General features: G+C 40.0%; 1 protein-coding gene across 1 annotated transcript; it reads right to left on the bottom strand.

Annotated features, from left to right (window-relative positions):
- Positions 1-8,531: 8,531 nt before the first annotated feature.
- Positions 8,532-9,342, bottom strand: LOC102905670 (RNA-binding protein 7). Its single transcript, XM_042269281.2, has one exon. It carries the CDS (start codon positions 9,288-9,290, stop codon positions 8,547-8,549), a length of 744 nt encoding a protein of 247 aa, XP_042125215.1. The 5' UTR covers positions 9,291-9,342; the 3' UTR covers positions 8,532-8,546.
- Positions 9,343-25,183: the final 15,841 nt, after the last annotated feature.

Here is a 25,183-nt window from a genome sequence, read left to right as displayed (position 1 = left end):
TGTCAGAATTCCTTATCATGCAGAGTCTGCCTGAAAGCCCAGCAATAGGTACTGTCAGAGTTCCTGGTCTCTGTCCGAGTTCCTGATCCTGCAGAGTCTGCCTGAGGGCCTAGCCACAGGCACTGTCAGAGTTACTAATCACTGTCAGAATTCCTGATTGTGCAGAGTCTGCCTGAGGGCCTAGCAATAGCACTATTAGAGTTCCTGGTGTCTGTCAGAATTCCTGATTGTGCAGAGTCTGCCTGAGGGCCTAGCCACAGGCACTGTCAGAGTTCCTAATCACTGTCAGAATTCCTTATCATGTAGAGTCTGCCTGAGGGCCTAGCCACAGGCACTGTCAGAGTTCCTAATCACTGTCAGAGTTCCTGATTGTGCAGAGTCTGCCTGAGGGCCTAGCCACAGGCACTGTCAGAGTTCCTAATCACTGTCAGAGTTCCAGTGCCAATGAGGGACAACCATGCAAAGTCACCAGATTGTGATACAGACTGGGTTCTGTGAGGAGCATATCTAAGGCCTTCCCATTTATTTATTTATTTAAAATAAATATTTTTATTTTATAATTAATTTAATTTTACATATCAGCCATGGATTCCCCTGTCCTCCCTCTCCCACCCCCCAGCCTTCCCCTCTTACCCATTATTTAATAAACGAGTTTGTTATTTGACTTCAACTAACTCTCGGTGTCTGTGCCATTGACACCACACCTTCTCACCACCTCCCCAAAGGGAGCTGTTAGGATCCGGCAACAATCCTTGTCTACATACTGAGACTGAGGTAGCCTTGTTGACATATCTTTTCAGTACCTACTTCCAAATAAACACATATCTTTTAAAATGACTTCCAAGGCAGAACCACTGTTAATTATCAGCTACATATATGTCATTGGCTTATTTTTGGTGCTTGCACTAAAATGCTTTTGGCTTTTGTTTGTTTTTAGACAGGACCTGTTGTATCCCAGGTTGGCCATAAATTCTCTATGTACTGGAAAATGATATTGAACCTCTGGTCTTCTCTTGTCACTGCCTCTTGAGTTTTAGTATCATAGATGTATGACACCACATTTGGCTTGGGTTTTACCTTTTCTTTAAATGTGCATAGGTATGTGTGTTTATGATGGTGTAGTTACAAATGTGTGAATGTGGGTGTTCTTGTGCCAAAGCTTGAGTATGCAAGAAAAACAACAACATCAGGTGTTAAGCCTTAATTTCTATCTAGTTTGATAGAACAAATATCTTCTTGTTCATCACTGTGTGTGCCCGATTAGCTGGTCCCAAGCTTCTGAACATTCTCCTGTCTCCACCTCCCATGTCATAGAAGGAGCACTAGGGTAACATATTTACTGCATCACCATCTTTGAGTGCTTCCTGAGGATTCAAACTCTGGTCCTCACACATGCAAGGCAAATGCTTTCCACTGAGCCATCACCTGAGCCCAGCTTTCAATCTCGTTAAGTGGCTTAATTCTGTCATGTGCTGTGCAGCTTATTTCTCTCTACTACTTCTCTGTAGATCATTTACCCCCAGCTTTCAATCAAATTTTAGATTCCTTGAATTCATGTGTCCTACTGTTCTGACCCTGGCTTAACCCTCAACTTTTTTCCTGATTTGATTCAGTTATTTCTTCAGATAATGGTGAACAATGCAAGTATGCAATGGAGACTGAGAAATGTAGGAAGAGCTCTAGACCAAGAATAGTGAGGACACTGTGACTGTTGAGAATATATCATAGTAGCCCTAGGAATGTAAGTGAAGCATTGGGGTGAAGGTAGAATGCTATTCCTAGAAAGTCTCTAGTAGTCTGTTTTTAGGAGGCTAGGGTATTGAGGAGTCACTATTGAGAAGTGGTGGAAGCTTAGAGGTGGATGACAGGTTAAGGGGAATCTCCCTCTGTAAGGGTTAAGATAGATCTTTAGACATGATGGTAATATAAAGTCCAAGCATGGTCATGCAAAGACCCCTCTGGCTTACTGTATTGGTATGATTGCTTTCCCCCAAAACATGCCTCCATCATTGTAGCCCACCAGGAGGATGTCTCTATGAGGCATCAGGGGTAAAGCTGTGAGATGAAGAGTTTACTAATGAACTTGATTTATCAGCTCACTATCTTTGTGTATGTGTCAAACGTCACATTGAATAGTGTAAATACTGGTTTGATTTTTCTTAGTAAAGCTGTCTGCCATTTGCAGAAAATTGAAGAATATCAGGCAGACCACACTTTCATACTTTATAATCAATGTTTTCCTCTTCCCTTCACACAGTGGTATATGGATCATGGTTTGAGCACACCTGTGCCTGGCTGTCCATGAGAGAAAGGGACAACTTTCTGCTACTGAACTATGAAGACATGAAAAAGGTAACTGTCATTCCTAAAGCAATCACAAAGCCTCTCACAAACTCACCCAATGCAGCACCTCACATTCCTCAGTATCCCCATGTCAGTGTTAGACCAATGAAGAGTCGATAAAAGTGAGATTATGCCCTATATCTTTTATTGACCTGAACCTGACATCTTCTCTCCAGCCTACTTGTCCACCACCCACGTCTTCTTCACCCTACTGGGGAATGGGTAAAGTAATATCATTTACTGTTATGCCCATATTCATGTCATCTCCCCTTGATGGCAAGGAGAGGGACAAAGGCAGGAAATCCATCTATGAATCCTGGGAGAGCACAAGTATTGAAGTCACGTGAACAGCACTAAGTGATACTCAAATTTGACCAGGCATGCAGAGGGTGTAGCCAGTCAGGGAGGACTGTGCCCTGTGATCTGCAGTACAGAGGGTTCTGCATGGTAGAACCACTGGAGATCTCAAAATTCTTAGTAGAGAATATCTAAAATGTTTCAACATTTAATAATGACACATATGTAAATAGATGGATAGGTGATACCCTTATTAGATCATTGCAGGTTTCATTTTATTGAAATGCCCTACAGATGGTTGTCAATATGTTTAAGTACTGCATATGTCTCAAATTTCTCTTATTTTAAAAATTAAAAAAGAATCTTGGCAAGGTGTCACATGACTCTAAACTTAGCACTGACACAGAGAGAGTCAAGATTCAGGTGTTCTATGTTATCCTTGTTTGTATGGTGGGTTTGAGGTCAACCTTGGCTATAAGAGATATTGTTTCAAAAGATCATTAATTAAAGTAATTTTAAGTTCATTTGTGTATTTTATTTTCATGTAGTTAAAAATTCTCCCTCTAAAGATGAACACAAAATAATGACACCAATCATATAAGCATAAAAATATTTTCATTTGATCAGCAACTCAAAAGTTTAAGTAGTTTCGAAGTTATTAGTGAAAGGTAACCATCATTTACATATCACAGATAAAGATATTAATTGTACTTTTTACTGAACAAGAAAAAAATTGTGCAGTCTGTCAGAGAAAACACTTGCCCATCCTTACAACAGCTCAAAAAATTTAGTTGAGGAGAAGAAGCAGTCTTACAGTCACTGTGTACCTTTTAGAAGGAGACTCTGGTAATGATGAAGGTTGCTGATAGATATAACTTTTTATTTTCATTTTATTTCTCTTATTAAATTTTTTATCATTGAAAACAATTTTTTTTTTTTTGGTTTTTCGAGACAGGGTTTCTCTGCATAGTTTTGCGCCTTTCCTGGAGCTCACTTGGTAGCCCAGGCTGGCCTCGAACTCACAGCGATCCGCCTGGCTCTGCCTCCCGAGTGCTGGGATTAAAGGCGTGCACCACCACCACCCGGCTGAAAACAATTTTTAAATTTAAATATATTCTGATCATATTCTTTCTCTCCCACAATTAATTTCTTCCAAAATTTCTCCTCCTCCTTACCCACATAACCTTAAATTCTTTCTGAAAAAAAAAACAACAAACAAAATCCAAATAAAAAAAATTCCCCTGAAAGAAAACAAAACAATACCTAAAAAGAAAAAAATAAACACACACACACACACACACACACACACACACACACACACACACACACCAATAAAACTGTGGAGTCTATTACATGTTGGTCAACTACTCCTTCATGTGGAAACTTTCCTGGAGTGGTTGATATATCCAGTGTCACTTCACTGGAGACAATGGATTTTCCTTTTCCCAGCAGGTGTATATGACAGTTCATATATACCTTTGCCTTTGTTAACCTTTACCGTAGTGGCTAGATTTTCATGCATTCATTTTTTAAAAAAATATAACAAAATAAAGCACAATCTGATGAAGTAATATTATTCCCTCAGAGTTTGACAAGACAAACCAACAGAAGGAAAACAGCACAAGAGAAGGCACAAGCAGAGACCCACATGCTCTTACATCCAGGAAGACCACAAAATCACTAAACCATAGACCCTAACATATAAGCAGAGGATTGGTGCAGACTGGTGTGGCACTTCTCATGCTGCTCCAGTCTGTGCTTCATATGAGCTTTTTTTTTTTTTTTTTTTTCTTTTTTTTGGTTTTTTGAGACAGGGTTTCTCTGTGTAGCTTTGCGCCTTTCCTGGAGCTCACTTGGTAGCCCAGGCTGGCCTCGAACTCACAGAGATCCGCCTGGCTCTGCCTCCCAAGTGCTGGGATTAAAGGCGTGCGCCACCACCGCCCGGCGCATATGAGCTTTTTTATGTTGATGTGGATGGTCATGTTTTCTTAGTGTCCTCCCTCCTCTCTGGCTCTAACATTCTCTTCTCCTCCTCCTCCTTCTCCTCCTCCTCTTCCTCCTCCTCCTCCTCCTCCTCCTCCTCCTCCTCCTCCTTTCTTTGAGCTCTAAAGTGAGAGACTTGGTAGAGACATGTCATGTAGGGCTGACTGTTCAAAATATTTCAAATTCTGTGTATTGTCTGTCTGTGGGCCTCCTTTTTTGTTCCCAAATGCTTTGGGAGAAATCTTCTCTGATAATGGCTGAACAAGGCACTAATTTGAGCAAAGAAGAACACCATTCAGAGTCATTTTCCACTAATTTTTTAGCTCAGTACTACTTGGTTTTTCCTTAGGTCCCCAGGCTATCTGATTTCTGGTCACCAAAGCAGTGTCAGGTATATGTTTCATCTCATGGAGTGGGCCTTAAGTAAAATCCATTATTGGTTGGCTACTCTCATGAGCTTTGTGGCAACATTGCCCTAGCATATCTTGCAGGTGGGACTATGTAATTAGACATTTTTTTGTCCTAACTGCCTGGTCCTGGATAACCAACTCAGAGTCTGAATGTGAATTCAAAATGCTTGGCTGATAGCTCAGGCTTATTACTAGCTAACTCTTACCTTTAAATTAACCCACTTTTATTACTCTATGTATTTCCAGGTGTCTGGTTATCCTTTGCTTTACATCTAGTATCCACTTATGAGTGAATACATACCATGGTTGTCTTTCTGAGTCTGTGTTACCTCACTCAAGATGAATTTTTCTAGTTCCATCCATTTGCCTGCAAACCTCATGATGCCATTGTTTTCCTCTGCCATGTAGTAATCCATTGTGTATATGTACCACATTTTCTTTATCCATTCTTCAGTTGAAGGGCGTCTAGGTGGTTTCTAGGTTCTGGCTATTACAAATAATACTGCTATGAACATAGTTAAGCATGTGTCCTTGTGGTATGATTGAGCATTCCTTGGGTATATGCCCAAGAGTGGTATAGCTAGGTCTTGAGGGAGATTGATTCCCAATTTTCTGAGAAAGGGCCACATGAATTTCCAAAGTGGCTGTACTAATTTGAATTCTGACCAACAGTGTAGGAGTGTTCCCCTTGCTCCATATCCTCTCCAGCATAAGCTGTCTTCAGTATTTTTAATTTTAGCCATTCTTATAGGTATAAGGTGGTATCTCAGAGTTGTTTTGATTTGCATTTCCCTGATGACTAAGGATATTGAGCAGTTCTTTAAGTGTCTTTAAGCCATTTGAGATTCTTCTGTTAAGAATTCTCTGTTTAGCTCTCTAGCCCATTTTTTAAATTGGACTGTTAGGTATTTTGATGTCTAGTTTCTTGAGTTCTTTATATATTCTGGATATCAACTCTCTGTCAGATGTGGGGTTGGTTAAGATATTTTTCTATTCTGTATGCTGTCATTTTGTCTTATTGACTGTGTCCTTTGCCCTGCAAAAGCTTCTCAGTTTCAAAAGGAGCCATTTATTAATTATTGCCCTCAGTGTCTGTGCTACTGATGTAATATTTAGGAAGTGGTCTCCTGTGCCAATGCATTCAAGACTGCTTCCTACTTTCTTTTCTATCAGGTTCAGTGTACCTGGATTTATGTTGTGGTCTTTGATCCACTTGGACTTAAGTTTTGTGCATGGCAACGGATATGGATTTATTTGCAATCTTCTACATGTTGACATCCAGTTATGCCAGCACCATTTGTTGAAGATGCTTTCTCTTTTTCATTGGAAAATTTTTGCTTCTTTTTCAAAAATTAGGTATTCAAACATATGTGGATTAATGTCAGGGTCTTCAGTTCGGTTCCATTGGTCTATATGTGAGTTTTTATGCCAGTACCAAGCTATTTTTATTACTGTAGCTCTATAATAGAGCTTGAAGTCAGGGATTGTGATGCCTCCAGATGTTGTTTTATTGTACAGATTCTTTTGGCTATCCTGGTTTTTTGTTTTTCCATATGAAGTAGAGTATTGTTCTTTCCAGGTCTGTGAAGAATTGTATTGGGATTTTGATGGGGATTGCGTTGAATCTGTAGATTGCTTTTGGTAAGATTGCCATTTTTACTATGTTAACTCTACCTATCCATGAGCATGGGAAATCTTTCCATTTTCTGATATCTTCTTCAATTTCTTTCTTCAGGGACTTAAAGTTCTTGTCATACAGGACCTTCACTTGCTTAGAGTTACCCCAAGGTATTTTATATCATTTATGGCTATTGTAAAGGATTATGTTTCTCTGATTTCTTTTTAAGCCCATTTGTCATTTGTGTATAGGAAGCATACTGATTTTTTTGAGTTAATCTTGTATCCTGCCACTTTACTGAAGGAGTTTATCAGCTGTAGGAGTTCCCTGGTAGAATTTTTGGGGTCACTTATGTATACCATCATGTCATCTGCAAATAGCAAAAGCTTGACTTTTTCCTTTCCAATTTGTATCCCCTTGATCTCCCTTTGTTGTCTTATTGCTCTAGCTAGAACTTCAAGTACTATATTGAATAAATATGGGGAGAGATGTTTGCCTTGTCTTGTTCCTGATTTTAGTGGAATCGCTCTGAGTTTCTCTCCATTTAATTTGATGTTGGCTGTTGGCTTGCTGTAAATTGCCTTTATTATGTTTAGGTATATTCCCTGTATTCCTGATCTCTCCAAGACCTTTTTTCATGAAGGGGTGTTAGATTTTTGTCAGAGGCCTTTTCAGTGTCTAATGAAATGACCATGTGTGTTTTTTCTTTCAGTTTGTTTATATGGTATATTACATTGACAGACTTTTGTATGTTGAACCCCCCTTACATCTCTGGGATTCATTGATTTCTTCCAATTTTTATTTTTTCCTCTATTTCTTTATTGATTTCTTCCATTTTTTGTTTGCCTTTTCCTCAATTTGATTTTTCATTTTTTCTTGAAAGGCTTCTAGCATCTTCATGATGCTATTTTTTCTTTTTATGTATTTAATATATTTAAAAAAGGAACATAGTATAAATGCTGTGGTATAAAGAGGATCCACATTTCTCACAGAATAAATTCGTAAAAATGGCTTGCAGTGAATGAGCAACAGGATCTTGAAACATGAAAGTTTTGTTAAACAAAATTTCAAAATTTTAATCCCACATTTTGCCATTTTATCTATGTATTAACATTGCTGTTCCTCTAAGAATTTTCATCAACACTGTCTTTTTATGTAAAAATATACATGTAGATATTTAACTTCCTGAGTGACTAGTCATACATCAAATATAATTTAATCAGACAATTTTAAAGTTCTTAGAATGAACTAGTATAGATTTATAATGTATGTTTAATTGTGATAAAATTCAAGAGCATACCATAGAATTTGTACTTAAATTCTGAGTTAGAAAATATGATTTATTCCCAAACAAAACCAATAAACTGTTTTAAATAAATTGTTAATAAAATGATCACTGAGAAGTTCTATTTTCTCATTTATTAATAAAATGCAGATAGCCATTTCAGACTACCAACTTGGATGTTTCCTACTATATACAGCAAAATGATTTCATTACCAAGAAATTTCTTGCAACACAAAAGGGTGAGATAACTCAAATATTTGCTTTATAATCAACCAACCTATAGAGTTCATCTTTCCTAGGCTTGAAATGACTGGAATGGTGGCCCATTCTCTTGTATAAAATCCTCCTCTTCTGAAACCCTGAGGGAAGGTAATTGAAGTAACAAATGTGGAGCCACAGTTCCAGTTCTCTATGAAACTGCTGCTGGGTTCAAATTTCTTTTTTCAAAGACAGGTGGAAAATTGTGGGGTTACTCTGTACAGTTTTTAGAAATACTTCCAGAACGACTTAATTAAAAGGGCCTAAAATGGCCCTGTAAACAATGTCCTTGGAATGCTTGTTAGTGTCAAGATGAGGGCCATTTCCCACCTCTACTACTGTCCCTATGTTATCAGTCATGGCTCCAGCCATTAGGATTCCTGTCGTCATAGTAGAAATCCTCTCGGCCTCCTCTGTAATGATAGTCAGACCCATGGGCAGAGTAGCGTTGTTCACAGCTATAGTGTCTATCTCCTAGGTAGGGGTGAGAATTCTGTCTTTTACGCTGTAATGACAGTGCATCTTGGCGCCACTGGGAGCTGGAAGACTGGTTAAAGGTATGAGCGTGTGATTGACCTGATGGCGAAAATCCCGACTGATCTGCATGTGGAGAACCAAATTTCCCAACATAAGACATCTCTCTGAAAACATTGTTCATTACTGCTTGCCGCTGATAATCTTCTGGAGAAGAGAAGGACCTCTGAACCATCTGCGCTGATGGAGTCACGTTACCCACCGTCCTTTCATAGCTGTTAGGAGATGTGGATGTGGGGTTTAAATTTCCAACATGATGCTGGGGATATGACACACTGGCATCCTGAGAGGCGTGACTACTTCCTGATCTAAACTGAATTTTGATAGGCCTCCCGAAAAGTTTGATTCCATTGAGAAGACTCACGGCGTAAGGAACGGACACTTCGTGTTTGAAATTCACGAATGCAAACTGTTTCAGTTTGCCATCTTTATCTTTTGGGATTTTCACCTTTATTACTGGCCCAGCCTGGTGGAACAGCTCGAAGAGGAGCTCCTCCATCACCTTCGTCTCCAGGTTGCCCACGAACAGAGTGCGGTCGGCCTCGGCGGCCGCCGCCCCCATTTCCGCGTCGCTTCCAGTCTTGGGCCTAGTCTGACTGCTCACAGCCAGCCAGCCGACCCTACTGCGCACTCTCAGGAAGACCCGTGTCCTCTCGTTCAGATGTCACAACGAAAACCATGATGCTATTTTTAAGGCCGCTTTTTCTGCTTCTATCTTGTGATGTTTAGGTCTTTCTGTTGGAGGAGGGCTAGGTTCTGATGATGCTGTATTGCTCTTTATGTTGTTGTATGTATTTTTGCCTTGACATCTGCCCATGTCCTCCTCTAATAGGTATAAGAGGTGCCTGTGTCTGAGCGAGTTGCTATTGTTTCACTCTGTGCTTGTTGTGTCTGTGTCTCAGGGGGCCCCTCTTGTTAATGTTAGATCTTGGTCTAATTGGAACAGGCAGATTCTGTGTTTCAGCAAGCTGCTCTTGGGTCACCCCAAGCTTGTTGATTCTGTGACTCATGGAGCCACTCTTGGTCTAATCAGGGCTTTGGTCCAGTCAGAGCTGACAGATTCTGTGTTTCAGGAATCCTGTCTTGGTCCAATGAGAGGTGGCAGATTCTATGTCTCAGAAAGCCACTCTTGATCTAACGAGGGCTGGCAGATTCCCTGTCTCAGGAGGTTACTCTTGTTCCAATGAGAGCTCTTTGTCCAATGAGGGTTGGTGGTTTGGTTTCCATGCCTTGGGAAGTGGCTGGGGTCTCAGGGGGATGGGTATGGGGGCAGGGCATGTAGATGCAGGGTTGTGTGTGTGGGGTCTTGTTGAGGGCGGCCTTCCCACAGGAGCCCTGCCTGCTGGCCTGCAAATGGGACAGAGTTGGGTGGGGGTTCCCGGGGACCAGCTGTGTTCCAGTGATGGGTCCAATGGGGAGGACTCTCTGGGTATGAGCAGAGTCACTCACCTCTTGGTCCAATCGACTCTTTTGTCTTTTATAGAATCTTTTACTTTCTCATCATAAAGTTCAATATTCCCTAGGAAGCTTCCTTACTAAGATGTCTCTGTTGCATGGTAGTGCAGTTTTTCAAAAGTCTCCTGTCCATCTGTTCAGCACATCCTTTTCTGTTATTGCCATGGTTGTTTGTTTACCTTCCCACAATACATTAAGTGAATCTGTGATAAAATATGTAATAAAAGTTTTGAGACAATGATACCTTTAGGCCCCCAGGAAAAGAGCTGGAATTCAAAGGCAGAAAGGCAGAGAGTCTGCCTTCTTGTGAGATTTCCTAGTATTAACCCTGTTGTGGCAGTGCACAATTGTAATTCCAGAACATGGGTATCTGAAGCCGGAAGACTGTGAATGTGATGCCCATCTGAGTTACAGCATGAGATTATAACTGAAAACAAACTAATATTTCCCAGAAGTATCCCCAAGTAATAATTATTGAGATCAGTCTTATGAAAGTGTAAAACTATATTATTCTCATTTACCCATAGAATACAGTATTACATGGTGTAAACATTAAACCCTCTTATATTCTTTGTGCACATTGCCTTCATTCCCATGGATCGTTGTCTAGAATTATTTCTATAAATCTCTTTGAACATCACAGGGCAGATTGGGTATGGTGGTGCACACCTTTAATGCCAGCACTTAGGTGGCAAAGGCATGTAGGTGGATCTCTGACCTCTTTGAGCTTGAGGTCAGTCTCGTCTTCAGAGCAACTTCCATCCCACCATACAGGACTCCATAGTGAGACCCTCTCTCAAGAAAAACATCCCAATGCATTTAGTAGGTGGGTTGTCACAAACTTGTGAACACAGCACTACATAGATGGAAGCAGGAGGATCAGTTGTTCAATGAATTCATCCACTAGGAAGTAAGTTTGAGAACAGCATCAGTTTTATGAAACCCTGTCTCTAATATTCTCTCCTCCCTAGAAGAAATTACAGATTGTGTCTTTTGGGGCTATACATCAGTCACATTTCAAGCCCACTCGATATACATATGCTGTGTGGTACTCCTATCCTCTCAACATTCCCTGTACCTTTCCTAACCCCCTTTCAATGCTTTCTCATTTCATGTTGCCATTTCTTTCTTCATGTCCCTTTTCATCCTCCATCCATAGTTCCCATCGATTTGCTGCATACAGGTAACACACTTCAACTTCAAAGACAGACACCACCTCAAAATAAAAGGCTGGGAAAAGACATTCCAACCAAATGGATTTAAGAAGCAAGCTGGTGTAGCTATCCTAATATCTAATAAAATGGACTTCAAACTAAAATCAATTGAAAGAGATCAGGAAGGACACTAGATATTTATCACAGGGAAAATTCGACAAGATGAAGTCTCAATTCTGAATATTTATGCCCCAAATACAAGGGCACCGACATTCATAAAAGAAACATTACTAAAGCTTAAATTGCACATCAAACACCATACACTAGTAGTGGGAGAATTCAACACCCCACTCTCACCAATGGACAGGCCTGCCAGACAGAAACTTAACAGAGAAATAAGGGAACAGGGAACTAACAGACATTGTGACTCAAATAGACTTAATAGATATTTACAGACTATTCCACCCTAATATAAAAGAATATACCTTCTTTTCAGCACCCTGTGGAATCTTCTCCAAAATCTACCACATGCTTGGTCACAAAGCAAATCTCAACAGATACAAAAAAATTGAAATAACCTCCTGTGTCTTATCAGACCACTATGGCTTAAAGTTAGACTTCAACAACAACAAAAATTACAGAAAGCATACAATCTCATGGGAACTGAGTAATGCCCAGTTGAATCACCAATGGATGAAGGAAGAAATAAAGAGAGAAATTTAAAGATTTCCTAGAATTCAATGAAAATGAATGTACAACATTCCCAAACTTATGAGACACCATGAAAGCAGTGATAAGAGGGAAATTCATAGCACTAAATGCCCACATAAAGAAGTTGGAGAGCGCCGGGCGTTGGTGGCGCACGCCTTTAATCCCAGCACTCGGGAGGCGGAGGCAGGCGGATCTCTGTGAGTTCGAGGCCAGCCTGGGCTACCAAGTGAGCTCCAGGAAAGGCGCAAAGCTACACAGAGAAACCCTATCTCGAAAAACCAAAAAAAAAAAAAAAAAAAAAAAAAAAAAAAAAAAAAGTTGGAGAAATCTCACACTAGTGACTTAACAGCACAACTGAAAGCTCTAGAACAAAAAGAACCAAACTTACCCAGGAGAAACTGATGCCAGGAAATAATCAAACTGAGGGCTGAAATTAATAAAATAGAAACAAAGAGAACAATACAAAGAATCAATGAAACAAAGAGTTGGTTCTTTGAGAAAATCAACAAGATAGACAAGCCCTTATCCAAATTAACCAAAAAGCAGAGAGAGAGAGAGAGAGAGAGAGAGAGAGAGAGAGAGAGAGAGAGAGAGAGAGAGAGCATCCAAATTAACAAAATCAGAAATGAAAAGGGGACATAACAACAGACAATGAGAAAACCCAGAGAATTATCAGGTCATACTTCAAAAACCTGTACTCCACAAAATTGGAAAATCTGAAAGAAATGGACGATTTTCTGGATAGGTACCCCATACCAAAGTTAAATCAAGACCAGAGAAACTATTTAAATAGACCAATAACCCCTAAGGAAATAGAAACAGTCATTAAAAATCTCCCAACCATAAAAAGCCCAGGACCACATGGTTTCAGCACAGAATTCTACCAGATAATCAAAGAAGAGCTTATACCAATACTCTTCAAATTGTTCCACACCGTAGAAACAGAAGGAACATTACCAAATTCTTTTTATGAGGCTACAGTTACCCTGATACCCAAACCACACAAAGATGCAGCAAAGAAAGAGAACTAAGACCAATCTCCTTCATGAACATTGATGCAAAAATATTCAGTAAAATACGGGCTAACTAAATTCATGAACACATCAAAACAATTATCCATTATGACCAAGTAGGCTTCAACCCAGGGATGCAAGGATGGTTCAACATACAAAAATCTGTCAATGTAATACACCATATAAACAAACTGAAAGAAAAAAAAACCCCACATGATCATCTCATTAGATGCTGAAAAAACCTTTGGCAAAATCCAACACCCCTTCATGATAAAGGTCTTGGAGAGATCAGGAATACAAGGAACATACCTAAACATAATAAAGGCAATTTACAGCAAGCCAACAGCCAACATCAAATTAAATGGAGAGAAACTCAAAGCAATTCCACTAAAATGAGGAACAAGACAAGGCTGTCCACTCTCTCCATACTTATTCAACATAGTACTTTAAGTTCTAGCTAGAGCAATAAGACAACAAAAGGAGATCAAATGGATACAATTTGGAAAGGAAGAAGTCAAACTTTCATTATTTGTAGACGATATGATAGTATATATAAGTGACCCAAAAAATTCTACCAGGGAACTCCTATAGCTGATAAACTCCTTCAGTAAAGTGGCAGGACACAAGATTAACTAAAAAAAATCAGTAGCCTTCCTATATACAAATGAAAAAGGGGCTGAGAAAGAAATCAGAGAAACATCACCCTTTACAATAGCCACAAATAATATAAAATACCTTGGGGTAACTCTAACTAAGCAAGTGAAAGACCTGTATGATAAGAACTTTAAGTTCCTGAAGAAAGAAATTGAAGAAGATATCAGAAAATGGAAAGATCTCCCATGCTCATGGATAGGTAGAATCAACATAGTAAAAATGGCAATCTTACCAAAAGCAATCTACAGATTCAATGCTATTCCCATCAAAAATCCCAACACAATTCTTCACAGACTTGGAAAGAACGACACTTAACTTTATATAGAAAAACAAAAAACCTAGGATAGCTAAACTAATCCTGTATAATAAAGCAACCTCTGGAGGCATCATGATCCTCAACCTCAAGCTTTACTATAGAGCTCTAGTAATAAAAATAGCTTGGTACTGGCATCAAAACCGACATGTGGACCAATGGAATTGAATTGAAGACCCTGACATTAATCCACACACCTATGAACATATGATTTTCAACAAAGAAGCCAAAACTGTACCATGGAAAAAAGAAAGCATCTTCAACAAATGGTGCTGGCATAACTGGATGTCAACATGAGGAGATTGCAAATAGATCCATATCTGTTGCCATGCACAAAACTCAAGTCCAAGTGGATCAAAGACCTCAATATAAGTCCAGTTACACTGAACTTGATAGAAGAGAAGGTAGGGAGTAGTCTGGAATGAATTGGCACAGAAGACCACTTCCTAAATATAACACCAGTAGTACAGACACTGAGAGCAATAATTAATAAATGGGACCTCCTGAAACTGAGAAGCTTTTGTAGAGCAAAGGACATGCTCAATAAGACCAAACGACAGCCTACAGAATGGGAAAAGATCTTCACCAACCCCACATCTGACAGAAGGTTATTCTCCAAAATATATAAAGAACTCAAAAAGCTTGACATCAAAAAACTTAACAATCCAATTAAAAAACAGGCTACAGAGCTTAACAGAGAATTCTAAACAGAAGAACCTCAAATGGCTGAAAGACATTTAAGGAATTGCTCATCATCCTTAGTCATCAGGGAAATGCAAATCAAAACAACTCTGAGATACCATCTTACACCTGTCAGAATGGCTAAGATCAAAAACACTGAAGACAGCTTGTGTTGGAGAGGATGTGGAGCAAGGGGAATACTCCTCCACTGTTGGTGGGAATGCAAACTTGTACAGCCACTCTGGAAATCAGTATGGCAGTTTCTCAGCAAGTTGGGAATAATTCTTTCTCAAGACCCAGTTATACCACTCTTGGGCATATACCCAAGGAATGCTCAATCTTACCACAAGGACACATGCTCAACTATGTTCATATCAGCATTATTCATAATAGCAAGAACCTGGAAACAACCTAGATGCCCCTCAACTGAAGAATGGATGAAGAAAATGTGGCATATATACACAATGGAGTACTACTCAGTGGTAAAAAACAATGATATCATGAAATTTGCAGGCAAATGGATGGATCTAGAAAATGTCATCTTCAGTGAGGTAACCCAGACTCAGAAGAACAAACATAGTATGTACTCACTCATAAGTGGATACTAAATGGGAGGGAAGGGATGCCCATACTGCAACCCACAACTCCAGAGAGGCTAGCTAACAGGAAAAGATCCTAGGAGGAACACATGGATGACCTTGTGAGGGAGAAGTGGATGAGATCTACATGAGTGGACTGTGTGTGTAGGGGTGGCATAGGGTGAGGAGTAGGGGAAGAGAACATAGAGAAATGGGAGGGTTGAACTGGAACAGGAACAGAGTGGGAGGTCAGGAAGGAAGATACCATGATAGATGAGAACATCATGGGAACAGGAAGAAGCAGGGTGTTGGGGAGGCTCTCAGGAATCCACAAGGTTGACTCCACCTTGGTCTGCTAGCAGTGGTCCAGAGGGTGCCTGGACTGGTCTACTCTGGTGACCAGCCTAGCAAATAACCTAGCTGTAATCATAGAGCCTTTGTCCAGTGACAGATGGAGGCAGATACAGAGATCCACCGCCAGGCACTAGGCTGAGTTCTGGGAATCCAATTGATGAGAGAGAGGAGAGATACTGCAGGCGAAGGATGTTGATATCATGATGGGAGGATGTGCAGAGATGACGGACTACACTAGTGGAAACCCATGAACTCTGGACTGGTGGCTGTGGAGCCCCCATGGGACTGGACTAGGCCTGGATATGGAAGATGGTAATTTGGCTCGAACTGTTTGCAGCGGCACCCAGGCTGGGGGATCGGAATCTGTCCCTGGTGCAAGGGCAGGCTTCTGGGAATCTTGTGCCTGTGGTGTGACACCATGCACAGCCTTGGTGCAGTGGGAAGGGGCTTGGACCTGCCTAGGCTCAGTGATCTGGGCTCTGCTGACTCTCCATGGGAGACCTCGATTTGGGCGATGTGGGGATGTGAGTGGCTTGGGAAAGAGGGCTGGGGGGTGGGAGGATGGAGCATGGGGGGGGGGGTCTGTGGATAGCATGAAGAGTGAGTAGAAAATTTCTTTCTTTTTCTTTTTTCTTTTTTTTTGATTTTTCGAGACAGGGTTTCTCTGTGTAGCTTTGCACCTTTCCTGGATCTCACTCTGTAGACCAGGCTGGCCTCGAACTCACAAAGATCCACCTGCCTCTGCCTCCTGAGTGCTGGGATTAAAGGCGTGCACCACCACTGCCCAGCCCAGAAAATTTCTTAATAAAGAAAAATAAAATACAAAATAAACACACACACACACACACACACACACACACACACACACACACAATATCAAAATAAGTGTGAAGCCAAAAAAAAAAAAAAAAGAATTTCGTAAGGGAGCTGGAGAAATGGCTCATTGGTTAAAAACGAGTCCAGCTTTGCAGAGGACCTAAGTTCCACTCCTGTCACCCATTTCAGGTAGCTCATAACTGCCTAACTGTAACTCTAAGAGATCCATCAACCTCTTCTTTGCTCCTTGGGAAACACACACACACACACGCACACACACACACACACACACACACAATTAAATATGAAATGTTTTTGACAAATACATAATGATCTCTCATGGAAAGAAGTGAGAGGGACCCTTCAGACTTTAAATGTTTTATTTACACTGAATTACTTTTATTTGTATATCTGAGTGTGAGTATAAAGCATGTGCACGAGTAGAAGTCAGAAGACAGTTTGCAGGTTCAGTTCTCTCCTTCCACATAGGTTCAGGGGATCAAATTCTGATCCTCACAATTGGCCACAACTGCCTTTACCACCTGAGTGATGTTGCCTGTGTAATAGCATGGGGGGGCATACACTGCAGCATGGAAGTCCTAATGGTCCTCACAACCCCAAAAGGGAACAATTCTTTCTCCCAAGCAGTTAGAGCTCTTCAGTATGGGACTTGTCCTAGAGATCATGTGTCCCATTGATGACAGACTTCTGCTGCTTGACCCTCTGCAGGTATCCACAGCTGCTGTGATTTGATATTTGCAACATCATGATGAACACATTAAGATATACTATGAGGACTTTTGGAAATTAATTGCTCAACAAACAGTTTCTTCTTGGTTTCTCTGTAACCTCTGACCCTTAACCCATTTCTTACTAAATATCCATAATATAAATATTCTCTTCATCCAGAACCCAAAGCTTAGGTCTGATCTTTCCATCATCCTTAGTCTAGTAGTTTCTTTTAATTTTATATATTATAATTTGATATATTCTCTTCATTACATCAACTAGGGATTTTTTTTTGGTAAAATATTTTTTGAGACAGGGACAAACTATATAACCCTGTCTGGTTGTCAAATCTCAATGAAGAGCAGGCTGCCCTTGAACTCATAGAGATTCTCCTGCCTCAACATTCTAGGTACTGGCTGACCATGTCTGGCTATTTTTAAATTATAGCTACAGAGTTGAGGGGGTATTGGAGGACGGTTTGTGCACATGAGTACATTTGCACAGGAGACCAGAAACCATCATATATTCTCAAGCTGTCTTTATAGAAGGTTGTGAGCTCCCCAGCCTGGGGTCTAGATATTGAACTCCGGAACACTGGAAGAGCAGCAAGCAATCTTAACCTCTCGTCATATATCCAGTCTCAGTATATTTTATAACTCCTTAAACAATTTTATCTATTGAAACAATAGAGCGTGAAGTCTGTTAGAAATATGTTTAAAATGATTCAAAATTTGATATTTCTGAGAATCCCTGGAAAAAGTGACATAATATCCAAGAAGAGGAATTTGAAAATACTGGGAAACTTTTCCCCACATTGGTATTATTCTTAAATGTATCAGTATTTGATGAATAAACATAATTATTTTAAATTAAAATTAATATAAATACCATGTCACAAGTAATCTGAAGGGAAATAGGGGAAAACAGGGATATATACTAACTACAGAGTGAATGTAGATACATATAGAATAAGGAAAAAGAATGATAAATTAAATGTTTGTATAAAATATCATAAGGAATCATATTATAAGAAATCAACATATAACACATAAACATATATAATTTATAAGAGAGTTTCTTTTTTTAAAATGTATAAAACATTACGCCCCATGTTTTTGGAACTTAGTGCCTATGATGAGACACTTTGCGCAGCCTTGGTGCAGGGAGGAGGGTCTTGGACCTGCTGCAACTGAATGTACCAGGCTCTGCTGTCTTCCCATGGGAGACCTTGCTTTGGAGGAGGTGGGAAAGGAGGGTTGGTTGGGGGGAAAATGCTGGAGGGCAGGAGGAGGGAGGATATGGGAATCTGTGATTGGTATGTAAAATGAATAGAAAATCTCTTACTAATATATATATATATATATATATATATATATATATATATATATATTACAAAAATAAAATGTGTAAAACAAATCTACATTTTATTTTTGCCAAATTTCATCAAAGATCATACAGAAATTAAAACAGCTCATCAAATATCCATAGATCACTTGGCTTAATGCAGACAAAGTCACAGGGATTTATCATCTTCATATGAAGGTCGCCTGGTATGAAGTGTAGAATTTCCAGTTTCAGATTTAATAAATCTAATATATTTATCAATAGAATTACTTCACGCATTCTAGGGGTAGGTTTGGAAATCAAATATCAATAGAATAATCACAGCCAATATGCATTTTGTGGATTAAAAAAAGCTTCATCTAAAGTTGAGTTGTGGAATATAAAGGTAATTCTAAAGAATTAGTAATTTTAAAGCCATCAGAATCTATGACAATCACCTTGTCCTCTACTCACCCTCAAAAATACAAAAATATGTTAAGATGTTTATGAGATAATACAGTTGGTTTCCTAGTTTCTTTTTTCTTTTTTTATTGTTAAGAAATTTTCTATTCATTTTACATACCAACCACAGATCCCCCACTCTCTCCTCTCCCCACCCCAGCATTCCTCCAACCCACCTCCTATTCCCACCTCCTCCAAGGCAAGGCCTCCCATGGGGAGTCAGCAGAGCCTGGTACATTCAGTTGAGGCAGGTCCAAGCCCCTACCCCTGTATCAAGGCTGTGTGAGGTGTCCAACCATAGGCACTGGGCTCCAAAAAGCCCACTCATGCACCAGGGATGGATCGTGATCCTGCTGCCATGGGGCCCCTTAAACATTTTGAGCAAAACAACTGTCTTGCCTATGCAGAGGGCCTAGTCCAGTCCTGTGGGGGCTTGGAAGCTGTTGGTCCACAGTTTGTGAGTTCCCAGTAGTTTGGTTTTATTGTTCCTGTAGGTTTCCCCATCATGATCTTGATGTCCCTTGCTCATAGAATTCCTCTTCTCTCATTGACTGGACTCCTAGAGCTTGGCCTGGTGCTTGGCTGTGGATATCTGCATCTGCTTCCCTAAGTTACTGGATGAAGTCTCTATGATGACATTTACAGTATTCACCAGTCTGATTACTGGAGTAGGCCACTTAAGGCACCCTCTCCGCTATTGCTAGTAGTCTAAGGTGAAGTCATCCTTGTGGATTCCTGGGAACTTTCTTACCACCCTATTTCTCCCTATTCCTATGATGTCTCCAACTATCATGGTATCTCTTTCCTTGCTCCCATTCTGTCCCTGATCCAGCTCAAACATCCCGTTGCCTTATGTTCTCACCCCCCATCCCCTACTCTCCATTGCCCTTTTCACACCCAGTTTGCTCAAGGAGATTTTATCTATTTCTCCTTTGCTGGGCAATCCATCCATCCCTATTTGGGTCCCTCCTTGTTTGCTAACTTCTTTGGAGCTGTGGGTTGTAGTCTGGTTATCCTTTGCTTTACATCTGGTCTCCACTTACGACTGAGTGAGTACATACCATGTTTGTCCTTATGAGTCTGGGTTATCTCACTCAGGATGATATTTTCTAGTTCCATCCATTTGCCATTGTGTATATGTGCCACATGTTCTTTATCCATTCTCTGGTTCATGGGCATCTAGATTGTTTCCAGGTTCTGGCTATTACGAACAATGCTGCTATGAACATAGCTGAGCATGTGTCCTTGTGGTATGATTGAGCATTCCTTGGGTATATGCCCAAGAGTGGTATAGCTGGGTCTTGAGGAAGGTTGATTCCCAATTTTCTGAGAAACTGCCACACTGGTTTCCAAAGTGGCTGTACAAGTTTGCAGTCCTGCCAATAGTGGAGGAATGTTTTCTTTGTTCCACATCCTCTCCACCATAAACTGTCATCAGTGTTTTTGATCATAGCCATTCTGACAGGTGTAAGATGGTATCTCATAACAGCTATGAATGCCTAAAGCTTCTCTTCTGCATTGGCAGATGAGTAGGTTTGCTTTTCTATCTGAAACTCACAGACCACAAAGTGACAAGAAAAATTATTCATCAAGAACTGCAAAGAAACCAAGTTCTTTTTCTATTTCCCTTGTCAGGTGGTTAACAACTGTCTGTAACTCTCTATCCATATAATCCAACATTCTCATCTCCTTGGAAGACTCCTGCACTTCTGTGGAAATATCCAATACCACACACACATAAATAAACAAACAAATAAATCCAGCTGAGGTTAAATGAAGTGTTTAATGATAAATAATTATTAAGAATGAATAATAATGTGGACATATATGTGTGTGGCTAGTGCACTCAAAATCTAGAAGAGAGCATCATATCCCTGAATCATGTGTAACTGGAGATACACATGGTTTTGAGCCACCACATTGGTTCTAGGAATCCAACCTATGTCTTCTGCAAGAGTAGTATTTTTTTAAGATTTATTTACTTCATGTGTATAATTTTTGTCTTCATGTCTGTCTGAGTGCTATTTGTGTGTGCCTGGAGGCCACAAATGACAGGACAAAACCTTCAATCCCTGGAACTGAATGATTGTGGGATACCATGCACATGCTAAGAACTGAACCCAGGTTCCCTGGAAGAACAGCAAGTTCCCTCAACCACTGAACATTCTCTACAGCCTCTACTTTTTTAAAAGCTGATCTCAATGTACTTTTGGGGATTTCGAAGTCTCACCAACACAGCTGCCAAAATATGAGCAGAACACGGAGCAAACATGAACAAGGGAAAGCTCAGGAGACCTCAACCCTACACAAAGAGCTGCAGGCAAATAAGGAATACTGAGAGCAGGAGGAATAGTCTTCCCCAGGGAAGAGCTCACCAAATGGTTAAACAATATTCTTGAAAATATACAAGTGATGGCTGCCCCAGTTGCAGGCCAGCAGGGAAGAATCCAGTGGGCAGGCATCCCCAGTAACACCCCACATTGGACTGTGAAATTTATAAAACCCACTCACTTCCCCAAACCTACTCATTCCTCCTGTGACCTCAGAGGCTCCCTGAGACGCAGAATCTTCAGTTCTGATTGAATGAAGAGGTGAGTGGCTCTTCTCCCACCCAGAGAGTCCTGTCTCTAGAACCTAGGCTCTGGGGCACAACTCATGCTCCTCCCCATCATTGCTCCATTTGCAGGCCAGCACGGAAGACTCCTGCAGGCAGGCCTCACCATCAACACCCCTCATCAGACCCTACAAGACCTACTCCCTCCCCCAAATCCACCCATGCCCCCCACTACCTCAGCATCTCCATGAGATACAGAATCTGCAATCTCCAGTTGGAACAAGAGCTCTAATTGCACTAAAGGTGGCCCCCTGAGACACAGACACAGCAAGCACAGATTGGACCGAGAACAGCTCCCTCAGACACAGACACCTCTTGCAAGTATTGGAAGAAAAAAAAAGGGTAGACACCAGTGCAAAAATACAACAACATAAAGAGCAATATGGCACCAGCAGAACCTAGTGGTTCTACAACAGCAAGACCTTAATGTCACAATGAAGAAGCAGCAGAAGAAAGCAACCTTAAAAATAACTTTATGAAGATGATATAGGCCTTTAAAGAGGAAATGAAAATCCATTAAAGTAATTGAAGAAAAGACAAACAAAAAATTGGAAGAAATCAATATATCCCTTAAAAAATCCCATAAAACCAAGCAAAAACCAATTAAATAGGTGAAGAAAACAGTTCAAGACCTAAAAATTTAAATAGTAGCAATGAAGAATACACAAACAGAGGGAATGTTGGCAATGGAATATCTGAGGAAATGAACAGGAACTACAGATGCAAGTGTAGCCAACAGAATACAACAGACAGGAGAGAGAATCTCTGGCATAGAAGATACAATAGAGGAATTAGATTCTTCAGTCAACGAAAACATAAAGCCAACAAAGTTATAACACAAAATGTCCAGGAAATCTGAGACATCATAAAAAGGCTAAACCTAAAAATAATAGGGATAGAAGAAGGGGAAGAATACCAACTCAAATACGTAGAAAATATATTCAACAAAACCATGGAAGAAAACTTTCCCAACTTAAAGAAGGAAATGCCTATGAAGACACAAGAAACTTACAAAATACCAATTAGAATAGACCTCACAAAAGTCCTCTCACCATATAACCATTAAGCCACTAAACACACAGAATAAAGAAAGAATATTAAGAGCAGCAAAATTAAAAGGCCAAGTGACTTAAAAAGTCAGACCCAGCAGAATAACAAGCAACTTCTCAATGGAGACTCTGAAAGCCAGAAGGTCCTGGACAGATATTATGTAGACACTAAGAGACCATGGATGCCAGCCCAGATTACTATACCCAGTAAAACTTTCAATCACCATTATCAGTACATAAGATATTCCAAGACAAAACCAGATCTAAACAATACCTATCAAAAATCCAGCTCTACAGAAAGAACTAGAAGGAAAACTCCAACCCAAGGCAGTTAGATGCACTCATGAAAGTGTACTAAATATATAACCCCACAGGTGCAAATCCCAAAGAAGGAAATACACACCAACCACCAAAAATAACAGGAATAAACAATCACTGGTCACTAATATCACTTAATATTAGTGGACTCTTTCACGTATAAAAAGACACAGGCTAAAAAAATGGATAGGAAAAACAGGCTCCATCCTTCTGCTGCATACAGGAAACACAGCTCAACTTCAAAGACAGACACAAAAGGTTGGGAAACGACCTTCCAATTAAATTGACTTAAGAAGCAAGCTGGTGTAGCTATCCTAGTATCTAACAAAATTGATATCAAACTAAAATTAATCAAAAGAGATGGAGAATTATATTTCATATTCATCACAGGAAATCCATCAAGAAGAAGCCTCAGTTTTGAACATTTATGCCCCAAATACAAGGCACCCACATTTGTAAAAAAAGTCACTAGAGCTTAAAGTCACACATCAAACCCCACACACTAATAGTGTGAGACTTCAACACCCCAATCTCACAGGTCTGCCATACTGACACTTAAAACATAAATAAGGGAACTCACATATGTTATGACTCAAATGGGCTTAACAGACATCTATAGACCATCCCATCCAAACACAAAAGATTATACCTTCAGGAATCTCTTTTTGGCAAATTCTTTTTCCTAGTGAGCCATATTGGTGGCCTCAGATATTATTACTGGCTTTTTAGGAGAAAAGTGTATTAAATGTATTTTAATTACTTTGGCATATGATCTACCTTTAATCCCAGGACTCAGGAGGAAGAGGCTGGTGGATCCCTGTGAGTTGGCTAGCCTGATCTACATAACACTTTTCAGGACAGCTGTAGCTACACAGAAAGACCTTCTGAGACAACAAATGTGTAGATGTGAAGATATATGAAATCATATTCCTTTCCCTCCCCTGCTCTTACCCACATCAAACTTACCAAATGTCAGGATTATCATCTTTAATAAAAATGAATACAGAAGTAAATAAAAAAAGAAAATAAGTAAGACACACACAGACACCTAATGGAGTCCATTAAACCATTAACTGCTGACCTGATCATGTGACCTGCACTAGAGTATGTTTGCTATACCCAGTGTCTAAAAACCTATAAGGAATGCAAGAAAACTCACAGTTCACGAACTTGCACTACTTTTTTCTTTTTGTCCTTTCTTCTTCTTTTTTTATGTTTCTGGAGATAGGGTTTCTCTGAGTAATGCTGGCTATAGTAGAAACCAGGCTGGGTTTGAACTCACAGAGATCATCCTTCCTCTGCCTCTCAAGGTTGGGATTAAAAGTGTGTACCACCATGCTGAGCTCCAATTCGACTTTGGTGATATCCATACTTTTTTCTGTCATGGGTTCCCTATGAGGGGTGAGTAGACATGGGTGTGTTCCGTCTGAACATCAAAAGTTTTCTCATACTACATGTTCTGACAGATGAGTAATACTTAGAATACACAGACAATTTTTAAACTACAAGAACAAGCTAGCCTAGCAAATCGTGTGGTCATCTTTAATCCCAGCACTAGGGAAGAAAAGGCAAGTGGAACTATGAAAGTTTCAGGATAGTCTGCTCTTTCTTAACAGTTTTAGGACAGCTAGGGCTACGAAGAGAGACATGTTCTCAAAAAACTTGGTAATAAAAAAGAAAGAAAACAAGTTTCCAGAATTAAAAATAGAGTATAAAACTAAATTAAAATTTCTCAAAAGATGAAACACAAATGCCTGAGAAACACTTTTAAACAATGTAAAATAGGCTACCTGTGGTGGTAGATACCTTTAATCACAACACTCTGAAGGCTAAGGCAGGAAGAAATCTGTGAGTTCCAGCCTGGTCTGGTCAACATAGTAGGATCAAGGACAGCCATGACTCTAGACAGATACTTTGTCTCAAAGAAATAATAAAACAATAATATTAACAAGAAAAGAAGGAAGAGGAAGAATTCAATGTCTTTACACATCAGATAAATGGAAAATATAAGTTGGGATTCATGTTTACCTAGTCAGAGTGGCCAAGATAAAAAAGAAAATGAATGATACCTCATGCTGGTGAAGATGTGGGCAAAGAAGTATACTTACTTGTTGCAGGTTGGAGAACAGCCACTATAGAAACAATGTGGATATCCCTCAAAAGCTGATAAACCAGGGCTTGGGTTACAGATCTGTAATGCCAGCCACTCAGCGTGAGGCAGCCAGACTGAA

Source organism: Peromyscus maniculatus, chromosome 1 (genome assembly GCF_049852395.1).
Source record: "Peromyscus maniculatus bairdii isolate BWxNUB_F1_BW_parent chromosome 1, HU_Pman_BW_mat_3.1, whole genome shotgun sequence".
Lineage (NCBI taxonomy): Eukaryota > Metazoa > Chordata > Mammalia > Rodentia > Cricetidae > Peromyscus > Peromyscus maniculatus.
Note: the sequence above shows the minus strand (reverse complement) of the source record. Positions and strands in the feature narration are given on the sequence as shown.

Excerpts from the sequence above, each read along its gene's own strand:
- LOC102905670 (XM_042269281.2), bottom strand. The coding sequence starts at position 9,290 with ATGGGGGCGGCGGCCGCCGAGGCCGACCGCACTCTGTTCGTGGGCAAC.